Raw genomic sequence first — 19,645 nt, 5'->3', positions numbered from 1 at the left:
GCCTCTAGTAAGAGACGCACACTCAAGATCAAGATTGATGCAAGCACCTTCATCTGTTTGTGCGTGTGTGTTTGTTTATATGTTTGCGTGTGTGTGATACAGACAGACTGTTTGATCTGTGTGCCGCTGTAGCCCTGATAGAAGTTTCAAGATGATCAGCTATTAAATTGAAGGGACAATCACCCAGTCCTCTCTGATAGCCCACTCATCTCCTGTCTGCTTGTTTCTCTTATCTATTTTCCTTCTTTTTTCTCAATTATTAATACTGTCTTCAGCTAATTTGTCTTTACACTCTCATTCTCTCTCTTTATCACCTCCTCACACCTATTTTCTCTTTTCCTCCCTTTGCTCTTGTCCTGTTTGTATTTTCCTTCCTGTCCTCCATCTCTTCACTTGTCTCCGGTTTCTCTTCTCTTTGACTGCCTGAACCCCCCCCCTTCAAAATCCCTCCTCTGTCCTCTCTTGTCTCGACTCACAGTGATCCAGGATGTAGACAGCTCCTCCCTGGAGGTCAACTACCAAAGCTTTGCCAGTCTTATGGAGCAACGGCTAGCTGAGCTCTTCCTGGTGGCTGGCAGGCAGGGCCCTCGGACGGCGAGATCCCGGCGGGCCACCACTGTGGGGGGCTACACCGTACAGGTAGGTGGAAATGGGATTTGTGGATCTCAGTGTGTGGCTGTGATGATGGTGTCTTCTGCTTCCTCCATACGGGAAGAAAAACACTTTGCACCTCTATAAGTGTCATCACCTTTTGTATTTAGAAACTGGTACACAGTGTTCACCTACTCAGGTTTATTTTTTTAGAGATTCAGGTTTAGCTTTAATCTTTTATTAAGATAGCTCTAGGTATTGGGATTTCACATTCGGTCTGTAGACATCTACCTTTTTCCAGAAAATGTGGGACAGAGTCTCAGAAGCTCACAGTAGAATCTGGTTTCTAAACTCCTTTCTGTGCTTCAAAAACAAATTAATATGTATATTTACTGGAAAAATATAACAATAATTATAGTCATGGTTGTCTTTGATATGCCTTCACTCTGCTTATACAATCTGTAATTTACTGTAATTCACATTACACATGTCTTTGCTGTACTAACGATGCTCAAAGTGGTGATATAGAGGACCTACTATGATAATTTCAAGCAACATAATTTTGTTCTTATATTACACTTTGGTAGCTTTGCACAACTCACAGTTCATAATAATCAAAAATCTTGTTTCCTCTGTTCATCCTGAGTTTTAAGTTTCTGTTTCCCCTCCCTCTAAGCCATGCAAAATTTCAATGTAATAAATAACATTCACATTTGCCCTGGAAGAACTATCAATGAACATAGTGTCAGTATCATTCCCTGAACCCCCTTCTGGCAGGGCTTTGGGAAATTGCAAACTTACTATTTGTGAAAGTCTGCGTGTCCCTGGACAGCTCCAGATTTAGCACCCTGGACAGCGCTACTGACAGTAGTCAGCGGGGACGGGTTTCAAAACTGTTGTTGCGTTCAAGAATGCTGATATTCTGAGCGCATAAACTGCAGGGGAGCATGAAGTACGCTGCCAGAAAACTGACATGGAAAGGGCAAACTTTATGAAAACTGAGACACCACTACAATGTCAAACCTTTAAAAGCAGTACCCAAATATTTAAATAAAGTCTTAAATTTGTCATAAATAGGTCTCAAGTGCCAGTAAGTTAATTTTCATTGTGTTTTTCTAGTAAAACCCTGTGTGTGTGTGTGTGTGTGTGTGTGTGTGTGTGTGTGTGTGTGTGTGTGTGTGTGTGTGTGTGTGTGTGTGCGTGTGCATGACTTTTGGGGATTTGTCACCTCCTGGCTCCACTGCTCCATATTGTGCAAATTAAGACAATGTTTGACTCTTCCTGGGCCTTATGCCTTACACACCCGTAAGGTTTTATGGTTGCCATGGATGACCGGTTTTATGCTTGCAAAGTGGAGGAGGGAGAGGCTGGCAGAGAGAGACAGAAAGGGTGGTGCGGGGTGTAGCCAGTGGAGAAATCATCCAGCCATTTAATAACACACATCCCTTCTTCTTATGACAAAATCAAATTACCGGACTTTATTAAACCGTGTAATGTTTGTCAAATTAAAAATGGTGTTTGATGTATGATGAAAGGAAATTGAGATTTCAAGTGACTCAGTTATCCTCGAGTGTCTTCCCCAATTGTAGTTATCTTCCACCAAATGCTCGACTTGATTAAAGCAACTGAGCTGATTCAGAGTTTTGATTGGGCCACCAGCAAGAATTTTTAATCCTTTGCTCGGTAGAGAGAAAGAGAGTTTGGATTTTGTGTTAAATCTTGCCATATAATATGTTTTATGAGTATGAACTGTGGTAAAACATTTTTTTCTCATATTACTCAAGGTTTTATGACATCCCCATTCTCTTGCAGATGGTGAGCATGCGTAGACTTCCCGGTCCCAAGAACCCAGCAGAGATGACCTACTATGCCCAGCTGAATGGAGCACCCATCTCTGGAACCACAGCTGCTAAGACACTGAGCAGTCTGGACTCCCAGACCATGGCTCTGACCCTGGGATACTTTGTACAAGTCCAGGCTGAACGTAAGCTTCTCATTATACTCCTCCAGTATTCAGTTACATTGTCATATATCATGAATATCAGGGACCAGGCAAGTCACACAAAAGAGGGCTTTATTTATCCCAGTGTCACTATGCATAAAAGCTATTTTAATGTAACAAAATGTAAGTGTCAGTTTTTTGGCTATGACCATGTTGATTGTTGTAGCCAGAAAGCTAGCTAGGGTGCAAGCTAGGCTGAGCAGGCTTAGCTTGTCAAAAACTACCAAAACTGGTAAGTTATAAATTCACCCAGCATAGACTAGTTATGACATATTGGCTATAAAGATCAAAGCTGTTGTTTGGATCAGGCTGTAAACATGCATTGCTGTAAATATGGGCATTTTTGTGGAGACTCATTTTTGAAGCCAGGCTCAAGTGGCCACTTCAGAAACTGCAGTTTTTAGGACTTTGGCTTAGTTTTTCATGCCTGCAGTATAACACTAACATTGGCTTTAAATTGTGTGTATCTTTGTGATAAAAAACAAAACAAAATGTAGAAGGACTTTATTTGTAAATTTGTGAACTAGAGTTGATACAATTGCTTTTCTTGTTACCTCTCCTCTTACAGTTGCTAACTACTAAGTATGCTCGCAAAATATATGCTAAATTAGTAGTATAGTATTGTTATCAACTTAAACCATAGTGGGGTGCAATTTGGGAAATAACAAGCGGGCTATTTTTTTCCTTAATACTAACTGTATATTTATAGCATAATTATGAGCTTCCAACAAACAGGTTCAGAACCTAAATATATAACCAGTGTTTACAAGAATATTTATATAATAAAAGGTGTCTGTGAAGGTTCTCAGTCATCCAGGTCATCGTAGTCAAAGGAGCTTGCAAAGAAAAGCGTCTGGACTTCTTTAAGTTGCTTGAAGACGTTTCACCTCTCATCCGAGAAGCTTCTTCAGTTCTAAGGTCAAATGAGTTTCCTCCCCAGACGCCTTAATGCTCACTCACATCCTGGGCCATCTGACCTCAGGAATTCGCATGATAAGGTGGGGCCAGGTTGCACAACGAGCTCACCCGAAACCCTGGCTGATTGGGACCCACACCCAGTTTCACACCTTGGCTCAGGCGATTAGAGGATCATCAGGGGGTCTGTCCCTCTGTGAGGGGTTACTCCCACTAGGTTTAAATCTGGGACTCTCCACCATTTGACCTTAGAACTGAAGAAGCTTCTCGGATGAGAGGTGAAACGTCTTCAAGCAACTTAAAGAAGTCCAGACGCTTTTCTTTGAAAGCTCCTTTGACTATAATAAAAGGTATTTTTTAAAAGAATTAAATACACAATGTAATAATTGTATTTAGTAAGTTTTGACAAGAAAGATAATGTAAGGAGTTTCAAAACAGGTTTGCTGGTTGTTTGTGGCATTTTTTGGTTTTGCCACAGCTTATTGAGGTGGAAATGCAGTTTTTGGGACAAACACAAGCTTCACAGCCTGTTAAAAAAGCAGCTGTTAAAATTTTTCGGGGTGTTCATCAGGCTGAAAATCTAGTTTTACAAGCAGTGATTTTAGCTCTCTGTAGTTACCTGCTTAGGAATTGCAGTTGCTATAGTAAATTTTGATCTGTTGTTTTAAATCCTTGATGTAAAGGTCCTAAATGAATGCATAATTTGTCAAAGTTGAAATGTGTAATCCAAGTACATATTGATCAACTATTGATGTTTTTGCACAGTAGACGGATTAATGACGGCTGCATTTCACTTTGGAGCGGCTCTACTGTCATGCATGCTGGTTCACTGTCACGGCTTACGGGATCACTTTATGGCAGAGAGTGAAAGATGACTCCATTAAGTTATTAATGTTTCATTAAGTGCTTTTCCTGCTGTGACAAGTCAAAATGTCTGGTATAAAAAAGATCTGTTCCCATTTGTTCTAACACTTGCAGATTTTAGTCTAGAATTTAGAATTAATTAGCATAAAAATAGGAGCAATGAAGTACGTGGACCTTTTTTTCTTTGAATATTAACACAAATCTTGTCAGTGTGAGATATTATAGACGCAGAATCAACTCACAGAGCACATTTCTCATTTAGTAGCAGTTGTAGAGACCCCACACTGCTAAAACATTCCTCTTTAGGAGAGATCTGCTAAACTTGGGCACAGCAGTGTTGGCTTACTGTGACATTTGGGTTTAAATTAACTTTCAGTTATACTCAGTGCATCTAAAAGAGCTTTGAATGAAATAGAAATAAAATAACGCATAACAGGATTTTCTAAATTAAGAAGACGCTGTAGTTAGATATGCTTTTCAGGTCAGTTTTCTTTGAGTAACTATTGTTCGTATTGTTTGTGCTGGAGAGGACAAAATGTTCCCCCTTACCTTTTCTCCCTCTGAGTTATACAGAAACTGGAAAGACACCAACAACCATGTGTGCCCTTCACAGCTCCTCCACACAGTGTTTGGGCAGGGAGCTGAACACAGTGTTCCTGTAAAATTCATTTGCTTTGCTTTCATGGCCTCAGTGGAAACCATCTACATTAATTCTTGTAATGGAGATGCATCCATTTGGTAAACTGCTGTGTTGAAGAGAAACTCAGAGAAATACGTTATTAGTTCAAAACTCTGGTGAACTTCAAGTTGTTGCCTGATTTTGATATTGGATATACATTCAAAACAAGCAATCCCTGTCATCTAAAAGCTCAGGCTTCAGACTCTCTACACGCTTTATTTTCCCACAGCTTTTTATACTCCTGGCTTTTTATGACGTCATAGAGTAGTGATGTCTTTAACATGCTCATCTCTGGCAGACAGCATTGACTGTGTGATTTTAATTCAGTGCCACATCTCTCTCTCTTAAAACCTCTGGGTCTTATGCAGAAGCCACACCCACCTGCTGTTTAAATTGTTTTACTTGTGCTGAGGAGCCAATCAGATGTTGCCTTGTTTCAGGCAGTGGCTTAGCATCAATGTCCAGCATATTTTGAGCTGTGAATCATGCATAGCCTTGCTAGTGAAGTCCAAGAAGGAAAAACATGGAGGTGGAAAAGAGATTGTTAATGAGGCATCTGGGAAAACCGCCTGAATCAGTTTACCTAATAAGCTCTTGTAAAGATATTTAATTAACTTGTTATACAGTGTATTGTTTTTAATGACTGAACCCATTTGTGTTCGTGTGCAGCTGTGGTAAAGACACCGCCCAGCAACCTGTGGATCATGGCCGTTCTGACGCCTCTCTTCTTATTGATGGTGGTGATCGGGATGGTGGCCTTCATTCTGTGTAAGAGAAACAGGGTCCTTTTTAAAACGGGCGCCTTCAGGACCTTTAAAACTCGATCCAAGGTAAGATTTTATCCCTTTCTCCTGCCTTTATTTATTGCCCTTTGTGTTTGTGTCTGTCCACTTTTTCTCTCCCTTTGCTGCTTTTTCTGCTCCTTTCTCCCCTCCTGCTATAAATACTGCAGCTCAACTGTTGCAGTATTTATAGCAGAAGAGGAAAAAAATAATTAACCTAAAATATCTAAATGTCATTGCTTCACTTTAACAAATCCCAATACTAGAAATTGGATCTTCTAAAATATTACATAACCCTGTTATGAGTGACAAACTGCGCAGAGTAACGAGTGTGTTAAGCCGTTCCTTCAGGTCAGAAAAATGAATCCCATCTGTCCCGGAATTACTCATTTGTTTTCTCACTGCCCAATAGCCCATGGTTACTGCTAATCATGCATGCTGCAAAGACCAAATGACCAAAAGGAAATGGGCAGGCCCTGTTGTGCTGGAAGTGGACCTTAGGGTAATGTTGGCCCTTTCACAATAATAGCATTCAGCCAACATGAGCCAGTGTGAGGTTAAGTAAAAGTCAATCATTTGCAATGGGCATGTTTGTTATGGATTGCTACCAGCTGGGTTTGATCGGGTCAGGTTGACACCGTGCAGCACATGATGCCAGAACAACAGCTGCTGGTGTCACTGCAGTCAGTTAAGTGCTAAACAAGCAGCAAGCCCGCCAGCCTCATTTCTTCAGAAAATTCTTGCAGGGGTGTTCAGAATTTGATCGCCTTTAAGTTCAAATTCGATATCATCATTAGGTCTCCACTCCAGCACATGCATTGACTTGACTTATGGGATGTGGCTGGTTGTAAATCCACGTGAACCATGTTCACATTTCACAGCCCAAAACAAAGCGAAGTGACTCACTGAGTTACTGGAAAAGCCTGCAGATAATTTCCATTATTTGAATTGATTGCAGCCCGTTTGCACCACAGTAGGCTACGGATGTGCACATTAAAGGATAACGCTGACTGATTACAGATATTTCATCATATAGCGTTGGCCATAAATTCAATTCTAAAACTTCTGTACCCACCAAATAGTAAGAAATGAGAAAAAACACTTTATTGGATAAAACTAAAGCTTCATTTGCCTATAATGTTGTTATAAAGTGGCACATAAGTACAGTTTCCAGGGGTTTGTAGACTGTGTTAGGTGGAGGGAAAGTGTAAAAGTTTGCCTTTTATTGTTGCTTTTCCAACCAAATAGGTTTGAATAACCTTTGTTTATAATTTTTCCTACTCTTTGCTCTTTATGATATCAAAGGGAGCTGATATCCCTACAATGGTCATCTCAGGCACACACATCTGGGTGTAAGTGCAAAGCCCCACCCAGCTACTTTCCATGGACAGTCCATAATAAAGCAGACTGCCATGTTAAAGGGAGATGAGCTAAAATTCCTTTTTTCACACATTGAATGTTCTTGCCGTGGGTAAAACTCACCATAGCATGAGGTGTTTAGTGATCTTTCTCTTAAAAAAGTGTCCAACATATTTTCTTAAATTAAAATACACATTTTTTTATAGCTCGACATGGTAGGCATGTCAGAAGTATCCTACTTTGATTGTTTTGCTACTCTTGTTTCATTCTGAACTCGGTGAATACAGCCTTATTAACCCAGATTAGAGTGATGGCCAAAACCGGAACATTTGATGCATTCCTTCCTCCCCTATCCACCTGTTTTCTATTCTATTCTATTCTATTCTATTCTATTCTATTCTATTCTATTCTATTCTATAATAACCCTTTCCTGACCATTTCCCTCTCTTCCCTGTTCAGACTTCATATCGAAGGGAGGGCAGTTACCACCACCAGGTATTCACTAAGACGCCTGAAAGGTGTATAGCTGACTGATAGAGTCAGTGGATGAATGAATGAGTTGCTGTTATTCTCATTAATTAATAGGGTTTGAACAGTTGCTTGAACTGCTTTGTTGGCTGCTTATCACTCTGTGTTCTGTGTGTCCTTGTTGCCGGGTAAATTCTTGCATGCGGCTGCTGTTCTGTGGACATCACTTTTTCCACCATTCTCATTGGCTACGAGAGATCAATAGGAAATTGGAAGGGGGAGCATTGAGAGCAGGTGAAGAAATATCTAAAGCATGCTCGGTGAGATTTAAAATGTTTAGGTTTGAGTTGATAGGCTGATAAAATGCTGGCTCATAAAAACAGCCAAATGAGCTCAATACTATTGGCCTGAAGAAGAATCCATTTTTAACCGGGGCCCATAAATTTGAATTGCAAAAATGAAGCTCAACATCTGCGAACCAAATTGATCTATTTTTATTTTTGTAGCATCCATAAAGAGTGACACAAGCTTGTGTCATCAGCCTTGGCTTATTTGCTATTGCCATTCCCTTTCAGACCGGTTGTTTTATCCTGCTCACATTCTGCAGTGGCACAGCAGGATCCCTGCACACAGACCTCCAACCCATTCCCTTTTTTATATGTGGTTTTTCCACTAAATGATATGATCATGAACTCAAAGCAGAGCAGCAACAGAGCCAACAGATAAAGATGCTTAAAAATGCCTTAAATGACAAAGAACTGTGCAGAGGCCATCAGTGTGGTTAGTGTTACTGCGGTGGAACATATCAGGGTTATTTTGGTCCAGCCTTTCTCATCCTCATCCCTCAAGATGCAAAGCGAGCCGAGGGAACGGTGCATGCAGGGGTAGGCGGGATGTCTTTGGTTGGACACGGAGCTAGTATGTGTAGACTCCTCGGAAAATACATGTACGTGTTGGGTTTGAGTGTTTTCCACTTCTTTTAGTATTATACATTAACATTCAAATTTTCCAGCTTCAAGGTTTGTTTGCTTTCGTAACTGTTTGTAAACATTTAATGGGCTGTTTCACAAGAGAGCGCATGAAATATTAAAGAGGCCCAAAATATGAGGTTTTATAAGTGGCGCCGTGAAGCTACAACCACTGTATTTACTCTCTCCCAAACCCGAGCAAGATGTGCATTCAATAAATCAGATAAATATTTAACAGGAGTTAAGTTTGGAGCTGAAAACTAAAGTTAGAGACTTTCAGTTAATTTTGGTCTTTTTAAATTATTCTCATGGCGGCATGTATACTGACCAGTCTACATTCAGTACTGGCTGGTGTTTTTTTTTTTTTTTAATTTTTTTAATTTTTTTTTTGTTGCTTACATAAGAAAGGCCAGATGTTAGAAGAAATGATAAAAAAGAGAGTGGGAATGGCGTGCAGTTCTTGTTCTGTGCAATCAAGCAGCAACCTCTGGGTTGCCAAAAACTGAAGGTCTTTAAATGGCAACTCGAGGGTCCACAATCTGCCCAGCTTTACAGCAAAAATACACGCTTATATAGACTGTTCCAAAAAACAGTTGTGATTTCAATAACTTACTTTAATGAGATGTAATCAAGGTGGAATATTTTAACTCAACAGTTATTTCATTAGTCGGGTGCCTTGTTCATAATTTTATTGCACTTTGAGGAGTCAGCTGTTTAGTTTCTCTGGTATATACATTTTGATTTGTTTCTCACCACCCAAAGCTAACATCCCAGATGTTATACCTGTGCCCTAACCCTGCATTCTGTCTAATGGCCTGGAGAGGGTGAGGATTGTGGTTGCAACGAAAGACCCCCACTTGTATGAACGTCTCCTTGTTTACCTCAGTTTTGTAATGACTTCATGATCTTAGTTGCTAGTTTCAAGTCTTACTGAATACAATAAGATGTTCATTTTGAAAATTATAATCCCCATTAGAGTCCAAAAGGAGCATAAAGCACGGTACGCATTACTGAGATTAACAGCCTAGCCAGTCCTGCAGAGTGAGTTATTGTAGCACCAAATTCCCTCAGTGTGTTTCCTCATAGGAAGTGTTGTCTTGCTGAGCTACAGTGGGGAAAAAGAAAAACACAAAAGGCAGTTATAAAGTAAAAAGACTGAAATGCTAGAAGACGACTGCTTAATTTGATTAATTTAGCTTGAAAATGTCTAATTTTCAATTTTCAAGAAGAAAGAAGCAGAAGAGCTGATTAGAAGTTACTGGCTGGATTTGTGGTCACACCTTGCAGATCGCATTTACACCCGGCAAAGATCCAATGTTGTCATTTCATTTTTTTCTACAACACATTCTAATTTTAGTGCTTGTGTATACATCTTGAATTTTCCTCCACGGGACATGCAGATATAAATCCCATACAAATTTCAGGCGTAAACGGAGTCCGTGTCTTAAGCTGGCTTGCGTGTGTGTTCTGTTAAGTCATCTGAATACCAAGCAGACTCCATCAAGTTGACCTCCTGTGTGCAACTGTGCCCGCGTGCGCATGTGTGCGTGAACTATTCCCACGCTGTGCAGGACAAGCTAAAGCTGCTGATCAATACTGTGACTTATATTAGGTCTGCATGTGTGTTTAAGCATTAAAGAGGGATTCTGCTGCTTCCTCCTCACTTTATCACTCTGCTGTGCAGCCGGAACATTCTTCAAAATGGCTTTTCCTCCCTCTGTGCCGCCTTGTATACGCATGAAAGCCTCAGATAGCTGGCCTCCATGTGGAGTACAATAGAGGTGGAATCAGCGAAAGTAGAAGAAATCCATTTTTCATTTGTAAGGTGTTCAGTGAGTGCACAATGCAGTGGCTGCCATTTAAAGGACTGAAGGTATTTTGCATTTTGCTGCATCATGCCTCGACTGGCCCCCTGAAGGAGTTTATCTAACCGCTGCAGCACCTTGTTGATGTGCAATCAAGCCTTACTTTATTTTTTTTATTATGCATCTAGTCTCTTTTTTAAAAAAATTTTTAAGCACATCTCTTGGCTGTGCTTCCGCCATCAGCCCTGCTGGAGCTGAATTTAAATCAATATGGCCACAGGGGGAAAAGAGCATATCTCATCCATCTGCTGCACCTCATCAAGCTGCTGTTGGGTATTGCTCTGAGTTAAAATTAGACAAGAGGAGAAGCATCTGTGTGATACTGAAGGGAAAAAAGGGAGGATAATCTGGTGGTGCCACAGAGTCGTGCTCAGAGTGACTTCATATGACATCCTCAAGTGGAAGAAATCCCGGACTTCTTGCTGCTGTCCTCCTCTCTCTCCTCGCCTTCTTTCTTCTGGTGCTGTTCTAAATGGATGTGGAGAAAAACACCATCCATCTCCGACAGAGAGATCAGAGGATCACCCCATAGCACGGGCTTCAAGTCTTCATTAAACTGGGCCGCTCGCGTAAGATGAAAGACGGCCATTTGTTAAGTCAACACACTGTCAGTGGACGTAGGAAACGAGGGAGCGAGATGACAAGGCAGGGAGAATGGGAAAAGAGAAAGTCCTGAAAGGAAGAAAGGGCAGAGACAATTTGAATAGACAGATGTGTGGAAGTGAAAAGAACAGAGAGAAAGAACGATCATGAATCAAATGTGAGCGGTGAAATGTCAGCCTGCTTTTCAAGGTTACATCCCCTCGGCTTTGTCATTTCTGAGAATTCATACTGTCTCCATGCATGACTTTACCCATCACCTGCAGTTCAGTGCCATTTCAGCACCCGTGGCACGAAACCTTATGCCTGTGCTGTGATAATCCACATGCATACTGGTGGAAGGACATATTTGCAACAGCACATCTTGTGCTCCTACCTTGCACGTTGCCCTTTCTTTTCTCCTCATAGGTTATAGGCAAATGAGTGTTTGCACTCTCCATAGGTCTTTCACATGAAAGAGTCAGCAACTGTCAACATACATCAATTCAGTTGGTAGAATATGCGTGTAAAGATGGACTCAATCCATATATATTTATGGCATGGTGAGAGGGCCTACGGTGTAGCGCTCTCTTTCCGTCTCTATCTGAGCTCCTATCACTTTCCCCGGCACTCATCCACGTCTGCAGCCACGTGTGTTGGAGCTCGCTGATGGTACAGCGGTGTGTATGACTGATGAATTATTAACAACGCCGTCAGCTGGATGCACGCATTGCCTAACCTCACACGCACTCAGAATTTAGCATGCATCATCAAATGCATTAGACGTCCCATTTTAGAGCTGCTCGAAATAGAAAAGAGGCGGCAATTTTTATTATTTTTTTCAATCTGGGTTTCATCTACGTGGTTGTGTAACCTAAATTGAAATTTTCTTTCCCCCCCACGCTTTATTTTTTTTCACTCCTGCGCGCTAAACGCTTTTTCTTAATTTGAATACAAAGATTGTGTCCAGGCCTCGGAGGCTTTTCAGACTGCTTTTGCTGCCGCCTCTTTTTATGTTCTGTCTCTTTATGCCAAAACCCCTGACTTCAAAGGTGCTGTTAATCTTTTTTTATTTATTTATTTTTCAACTTTTCATTATGCCAGCTCTGGTGTTTGGAGACTGATAAAAAAAAAAAAAGGTTCAGGGAGGGATGTCCATTCAATTACTTTTATCTGAAATAGAAGCAACACTTATCTGGAAATGTTTCTTTAGTATTCAGGAGACCATGTCGTGTCAGCTGGTAGAACTCTGAGCGCTGTTCACCCACATCAGGTTGTTCAGTGCTGCAGCTAGCGTGAAAAGCTCAGGGTGACAACGGACTCAAAATGTTTTATGAATTGAAAAGTGAGTTGAAGTCTTTCATCTATCAGTCCAGTCAAACAAAGGCAGTCCCATCGCTGGCGTTCATGGTGTTTACTGACATATCTATTCACACAGAGGTTAAATCTGAAAAGGAAAAACATAATAAACACACTTTAACATTTAAGATGCAATAGCCCAGCTTGTGAAACAGAAGGTTTTAAATGGATAAAAAAAAGTATAGAAACACACAAACCCAGTGAATAGACTGTATCAATAATAGAGTTGAAGCTGCAGCATTATGCTTCTGCTTTAATCACTGGAAATGGCTACACCAGGCATGTGATAGGTGTGTGTGTGCCACAGAGATCAACTCCAGCTGGTACTGCTATTGGGCTTATTACATGATGAGCAGTCTATTAAAAAAAAACAACCAAAAAAAAAACCTAAACTCATGGATCAAAGCTTAAGGTTACATTCTCGGAGCAGCAGTATTGAGTGGGAATTCAAAATTTAAAATTAAAGCCTATGCACAGGGAGTTTTTGAATCCTGTGCAAGGCTCAGAAACTGAAGGCAAACGACAACAAGGAAAAATTAAAAAATTTTGCTGTCATAGCCAGAGCCCTACATAGAACATGCGCAGCAAGTCTATCCAAGTGTTTAGGCTTTGCAAATAGTTGGCAAACGTTTACAAAGTAAAATTCTATATGTGTCACTTAAGTAGCTCTTATCAGTAAAAGAAGGAGCCTTAACTTGAGCTTTTCTAAAGTGTGGTGACTTCTCACCAAATGAAACTTTAAGCTTTTGCTTCTGCTGTAAGTGTGTTACCCAACATTATGGCTTCAATTACCGCTCAATCCAGAGTGCTTATATCAGGATAAAAGGTGTTGTGCACTGAACAATGCAACAATGGGCAACTGATGTCACAAAACAGTAGGCAAAGACAATAAAAAGTGCAGATGTATTTACGTCTTTACTATGGCAACAGGCAGAAAAGACATCTGCCACCACACAGCTGAAACTGTCGTGAACATTAGCTGTATGCATGCATGGGAACAACACAATTGGCTAATATGCTTCAGCTGGCTATTGGCTCTATTTGTTTGCTTGTTGAAATGCATCAGTATAACATATATGATTAAACTGAAAACTAGCTTACCAATAATGTAAATGGGAAAACTCTGATGTTAAATTCTGCAAGAAATCCTGCCTCGCACTTTTGATTCTTCAGTTATTCTTTTGGTGTCAAGTGCTCTTTTCATTCATGCTAGATCTGCACATTCTGTGGCTGATATATTGTTATATATTGTTAATTTTTTGTGAGTTTTAAAGTAAACTGACTTACAATATTTCCCTCTCATCAGCATCTGCCATGTACAGAATATCAGAAACGGTTGCATTGTCTTTTTTGATGTCTTTGCATGTGCTCTACAGTCGATGTTTGTTTTCATGTCTCAAGTTGCTTTTGGTCCATCAATCCAAAGACTCCTGACTGGATTGTGCTGAAAGCTGGATTAGCTTTGACTGTGCAAATTCAAACATTATGTGTTGTCCTTTCCCCCCCAACAGCCTGTCCAGGGCTTCGACTATGCCAAGAAGCACATGGGTCGAACTGGCGATGAAGCAGTCTCAGTTACTAAGGAGACGCTGGTTTTGGGGCTGCCTGTGCGAGACGCTCCATTGTCGCTGTCACTGGATAAGAAGGTGCACCAGGATGGGACTGCCAATAAGAGGCCTCCGTCTGCTGACATACACAAAGGAGGGTAAGAAAGTTACTGACTCATCTGCTTTAATGTACTTGGAAAACTGACCTTATATAAATGATTTGGATGTTAGCATTATTGTGCTTTATCATTGCATCTGTTTTTTTTAGTTTTCGTTTTTTGCATTAGTTTTTTTTAAATCATGAAGACAAGTAGCACAAAAATCTTTATTTTGGTGTGATCATTTAGTCAGGTGTTACCTACCAAACCGAAACAGAGACATGCACAGACATATGCTACAATTTGGATGAAACATTAATTATATATCTTTTTATTTTATTTTATGTGGACTGAACTCAAGTTCTAATGGCAAAATTTCAAGTATTAAATGAAAAATGTTCACCCAAATAGACCTCACAGACTTCATGTGTGTTATTTTTGATATATTATTAATTTAAAAAACATATTTGGTGAGGTTTAGACAATAAAATTGATTTGATTAGGGTTAGATATTGATCATGGTTTGGGTTTAAATGTCTGCTGGCTGGTTGCCAGGGCGACTCGTCCCCATAGAAGAATCTGGAAAACATAAACACACATGAAACTTCAAAAGTCCTGCTGACTCAAATTTACATAAAGAAGTTTTAAGAATACAATTTTTGTCACATAATATTGTGTTACCCATTCAGCTGATATGCATCTACTAGGTATGAATTAGGCTCGATCAGCTGTGATGCAGAGAGGGTAACACACCCTCAGCTGTATTGTCTGTTTTAAAACATTGTTTTATGTCCAACAACAGCAGCAGTTGGCTCAGAGAAATTTGAGCTTGACGGTTTGCTTTTGGGTGTTTAAGCAAAGCATGTCGTTAACACAAAAGTGTAGTCTGACCCTTTCACGGACCAAAACCCAGTAGAGGAGGTGTCTTATGTCACACTGCTGCCATCATTGTGCATAATTCATTATAGAAGTGGATGTAAAGGAAAGCTCTCCCTTGTTCATACATCACTATACGCTGTGATTGAACACAGGTACAGTGCTGAGATAGCGAGCTCATCCGACATGCTGTTCCCAGCTGGAAGCCTTGTGAAGGGGAAGAACAAAGTTCTCGAGCATCTGTTTCAGTCAGTGAACAAGGCGGTGACAAAACCAGAGCTTTTCAGCAAGTCCAGACATCAGTGCTTGTTTGTGCATCACAGTTAAGCCAGAGAGAAGCCCAGAGTAAGCAGTGCACAGTCTGACAGATTGACATGATTTTAAGATAAGTCCAATGTTAACGAAAGGCTGTTTGTAGACAAAAGAAGTGAAGCTGCTTCTGTTTGCAGCCAAAACAACGGATGGAGTGATGTACTAGGCTGAAGTTGAGAGCGCTGAGTCTAATAGTGGTGTTAGGTGTGTTGCTATACAAATACAGATGATCCCATTTAAGTGTGAATAAATAATTGCTCCAGTAATTTTCAACTGTTAACAGCTTAACACCTATCTGACACATGATGTGACACAAAAGATTTGTGTAAATTAACAGGAAATACATTTAAACGACTGTGCCTTTCATCTACTGATGAGCAAGATCTACTGTAAACAGCGTGGGACGGGGTATCACTGGCAACGACGAGCATTACCTGTTTAAATGACTCATTATGGGGCTGCTGGACCTGTGAAAAATCTAATTGGCCAGTAGACACACCGGTGTGTCTCAAAGTCAGAAATTAATAAACGAGTTTAAAATAAAAAATACAGATAATCCACAAAATCAATATCTCTCTCATTATACGTTATATGTAAGAATATAGATAACATGTGTTTAGGAAAGGTAGAGGACCAGACACCCCTCCCCCTGATTATTTCAAGCATCAGACGTTTCATTTCCTGCATTCTTGTCAAATGTTACGCACCATTTTGTTCCTTTTCTATGTCAGTTTATGGGGAAATGTGAACATATAATGCAATATAACGCAATAAGGCACTCTAGGATTCCATATGGCTTTCAATATAAAATATTCTCAGCTTCTCGTATTTAAAATCATCCCTGCTGAGTCAAAAAAACAAACAGGCTTCATCTTAGTATTATTTTTCAAAGCTCAAATGTGTTTCAAAGAGATTTTTGATTATCTTCAAATTTAAAATGTTGTGCATAGTTATAACTTGTTACACAAATAAGTGTTTTATGATGATTTTTAGGAGTTTCTACATGTTACTGAGTCTGAAAACTAGAAAGTTTTCATTTGTCTTTGATTTGTCTGGTTATCAGTTTGCCGTCAAGCTCATGGCATCAAAGGGGAATCTGCTGCCTGAGATTTCACCACTGTGTTTGTTTGAGGCGCAAAGATAATTAAGTTTCCTACAAGTACTGAGTGGTGGTATGAATTCATAATTCCTTCAGATATTTCATTAGTAAAAAAAACAAAACTATCTATCGACACAGACATTCATAAACGCACTTTTTTCTACAGTTTTTCTATCTAACATTCACATGATGCACACACTAGGAGCAATCTGGGGTTCAGTGTATTCCCAAGGATACTTTGGGACTGTTTCCAGCCTGGGATCGGATCGCCAACCGTACAGGTGGTGGGGGTGGAGGTGTCTTACGCACAGCTAGTCTCACTGAAACATACGAATATCATATACATTTCTTTATAGATATCAGAGATGGCTTCGCAGCAGAGGCGAACAATTTTAATTTTTTTATAGTTACTGAGGCTCTTTTTGTGTTGGGATTGGTGTCTACACTGGAGAGAGTGCAAACCCAAAGTCATCTGTTTAAGTAACATTTAAATAACAATTTTTGGATGAATAATTTCATTGTCGTTTTAGTGAGCAGAGAGACCGTGTCCTCTCATTAGCAAAAATGGCCAGTACTGGATTTTATACAAACTCTACACTAATGAATGTCACGTCTCTTCTCATATTTTTAAATACGCTGATGACATGAGTCCGATGGCTTCCTGCTGCACTAATGTGGGTTCATTAGGTCGTTCACAGATAATTATCTGCAACTAAATGTCTCCAAAAATACTACTAATATTAAAAAAATAGAATCCGTGCAAGCTTAAGCGCATTTCCTCCAGTCTTCTACACACTGGGGGGTGTATTGCTTAAAGCGTAGTGTCAGGTTTGAAAGATTTGGATCATGTTTCGGCATGTGGCATGAATCATAGACTGATTTCAAAAGTTGGGGAGCAATAAAGTAAAAAAAAATGCATCTGTACCCAGTGAAATCAGGAGGAAGTTCACTGTTGATTAAAAAGTTTGTCTCAGAAACTGCAGCTGAAGCCTGTCACTATGATCCACGTCTGTAAAAGAACATGGAAGAAACATTGCAAAAGCATAAGGCCTCAGTCACACAGGCCTAGAGACCAGTTAGTGACCTCCTCACACCTTCTCACAGGTCAGCTCACTGCCCAGCGAAATGATTTGCAAGTTGGGTTTTGCACCAAAAAGCTCCCCGTGAGATCCCTTGCAAATTGCTATAGTCGCCTGTAGTTTGCATGAAAGCTGCAGACTTTTTAGCCTTTTTACTCTTCAAGCTGTAGATAAAACATGAAAAAAGTTCACACAAAATGGAAACGGATAGCATGCGCCTTCACAGTAAAAGTTCTATCTTACCACTTCAAACAATACATTTCAAAAGGTGAAACTTTGTCTTTGAAGGTAAGCGGTAGAAATTGCCAGTTTTGATCGCACTTTTCACAACTACTTGTTGAGTATTTTTTCTGACATTCACCGTTTTCCATATAAACTATGGGGAACAACAGCAACCTGCTAGCATTTGCAAGCATGCTTTTGCTGCATCAACATATCTATACCTCCCCAACCAGTCTGGAAATACACACTATTAATTAGAGATCAGAAATTTGCCATTAGCTCACTGACTGGTCTCCACACCCTAAAAAATGTTTTGAGTGCATGCCTGTTTGACTAACATATGACAGCAGAGGACAAACGTGACCATACAAACACAAAGAATATAATTAAAAACTGGAGAATATGCAAGCTACAGCAATAATCGGATAGAAAAATCACATCAGGACACAAGATAAAACAAAGCAGCCAGAAGAAACCTATCAAAGTCAAACAGGAAACAAACAAAAACCATGTTTAACATGAAGGCGACAAGACTCACAGTAAACATGCCACACAGAAAGCAGACAGACGAGACAGAAGGAACACGGGAAGCGCTGGGCAGACAAAAAGTCAACACCACTAGAATAACAATGAAAACAAGAACCAAAACTCAAAGACGTCACCAAAACCATCACAAGCAAGCCGGAACGAGCCCGTTTTGAAAAGTTGGGCACTATTTTGGATTAAAGCTCTGAAGCTTGGCTCTAGTAAAATGTTATTTCTACATTTTTTTAAAAAGTTGAGCGAAATACTGTGTATTAGATTTATGGTGATTTTGGAAATGTGAGCTCATGGGAAGAGACAAACTGATCAGACACAATCTGCTCTCAGTGAAAAACTAATGAAATCCATGTAATGACCCAAACACATGGCTAAACAGATGGTCATTTGTCCCCACAGCCACTGGGCTACTACTGAGGATTAGACATTTGAGTGTTTGATTGTATTTCTGTGATTTCAAATCAGAATGAATAATGTTAGAAAATGAAAGTTGCATCTATCTGCTGCTAATCTTCATGTTTTATGCAGCTTGTCTTTATTTGGTAATAAATGAAGTCTCTTCCCCATATATTTTCTCTTTTTTTGTTTCTAATCTTCCTTGTTATTGTCCCTGCTTTTCACGCATGAGCGATGAATGTGATTTGCAAACATCTGCCGGAATCCTGCCATTTAAACACATTTCCCAAAATGTACCAAAAGGTCTTATTCCCGGTAGATTTCACTAGACTTATGACATAATCTGTTCTATGCATAAACACTGAAAAGATTTAGAACAAAATATGAAAACTGTTCTTTTTGTAAACGTTTCCGTCCCCAAACATTTCTCTACTACGAGCGACACCCACACCCGCGCCCACAGTCAATTGCGACAGCTTTCCCTTGAGGAAGTTCGGGAGTCATAAATGAGATGCATCATGCCTCCTTTCACATTAATGCAAATGCAGAAATGCACATAAGACAGAGCCTCACATTTATACACCACTAGATGAAAATGAATGGAGGTGGGATTAGTTGTGCTTTGCCTCTCGAGGATGATAAACACATGTATATTTATAACCCTGGCTGTAGCCAAGCGAGAGGCAGCCGTTCTGTGTGACGGTGATGACAGTGTAAAGGACTGGAAGCGCTGGCATAGTTTGATAATCAGCTTTACCAACCGGCACACACATTCTCAAAGAAGGTAACACTATTCATATTATTCTACCACCTGGGTACATACATATCTCACTGTCGAACCGATGCAATGTGGGGTGCAATGGATCTCAAACCCAAACAACAATCAAGAATGCATTTATTGTTGTGCTTTGTGGTCTGTGTGCAGGCAGAACCAGGTGCTGTGCTTTATCATAAAGGAAAAGTTTCCGACTTGCATTAGATGAAAAGTTGCACGATTGTCATTTTCAAATGACTTTGCATTGCTAAGCAGTATACATGTTATTGA

The 19,645-nt window shown here is 40.0% G+C and overlaps 1 protein-coding gene across 2 annotated transcripts in view; it reads left to right on the top strand.

The window, feature by feature from the left end:
- kiaa1549la (KIAA1549-like a) overlaps window positions 1–19,645 on the top strand; it is a 116,956-nt gene that overhangs the window by 64,548 nt on the left and 32,763 nt on the right. For both annotated transcript variants that reach the window (XM_013912428.1, XM_013912427.1), the window contains exons 9-13: window positions 479–639; window positions 2,404–2,575; window positions 5,721–5,881; window positions 7,652–7,687; window positions 13,943–14,136. In XM_013912428.1, the coding sequence (XP_013767882.1) occupies window positions 479–639; window positions 2,404–2,575; window positions 5,721–5,881; window positions 7,652–7,687; window positions 13,943–14,136 (724 nt within the window). The remainder of the gene's footprint in view (window positions 1–478; window positions 640–2,403; window positions 2,576–5,720; window positions 5,882–7,651; window positions 7,688–13,942; window positions 14,137–19,645) is intronic.

This window comes from Pundamilia nyererei, unplaced genomic scaffold (genome assembly GCF_000239375.1).
Source record: "Pundamilia nyererei isolate P.nyererei 1_Seehausen unplaced genomic scaffold, PunNye1.0 scaffold00089, whole genome shotgun sequence".
Lineage (NCBI taxonomy): Eukaryota > Metazoa > Chordata > Actinopteri > Cichliformes > Cichlidae > Pundamilia > Pundamilia nyererei.
The sequence above is the reverse complement of the archived record's forward strand: the minus strand, read 5'-3'. Positions and strand labels throughout refer to the sequence as shown.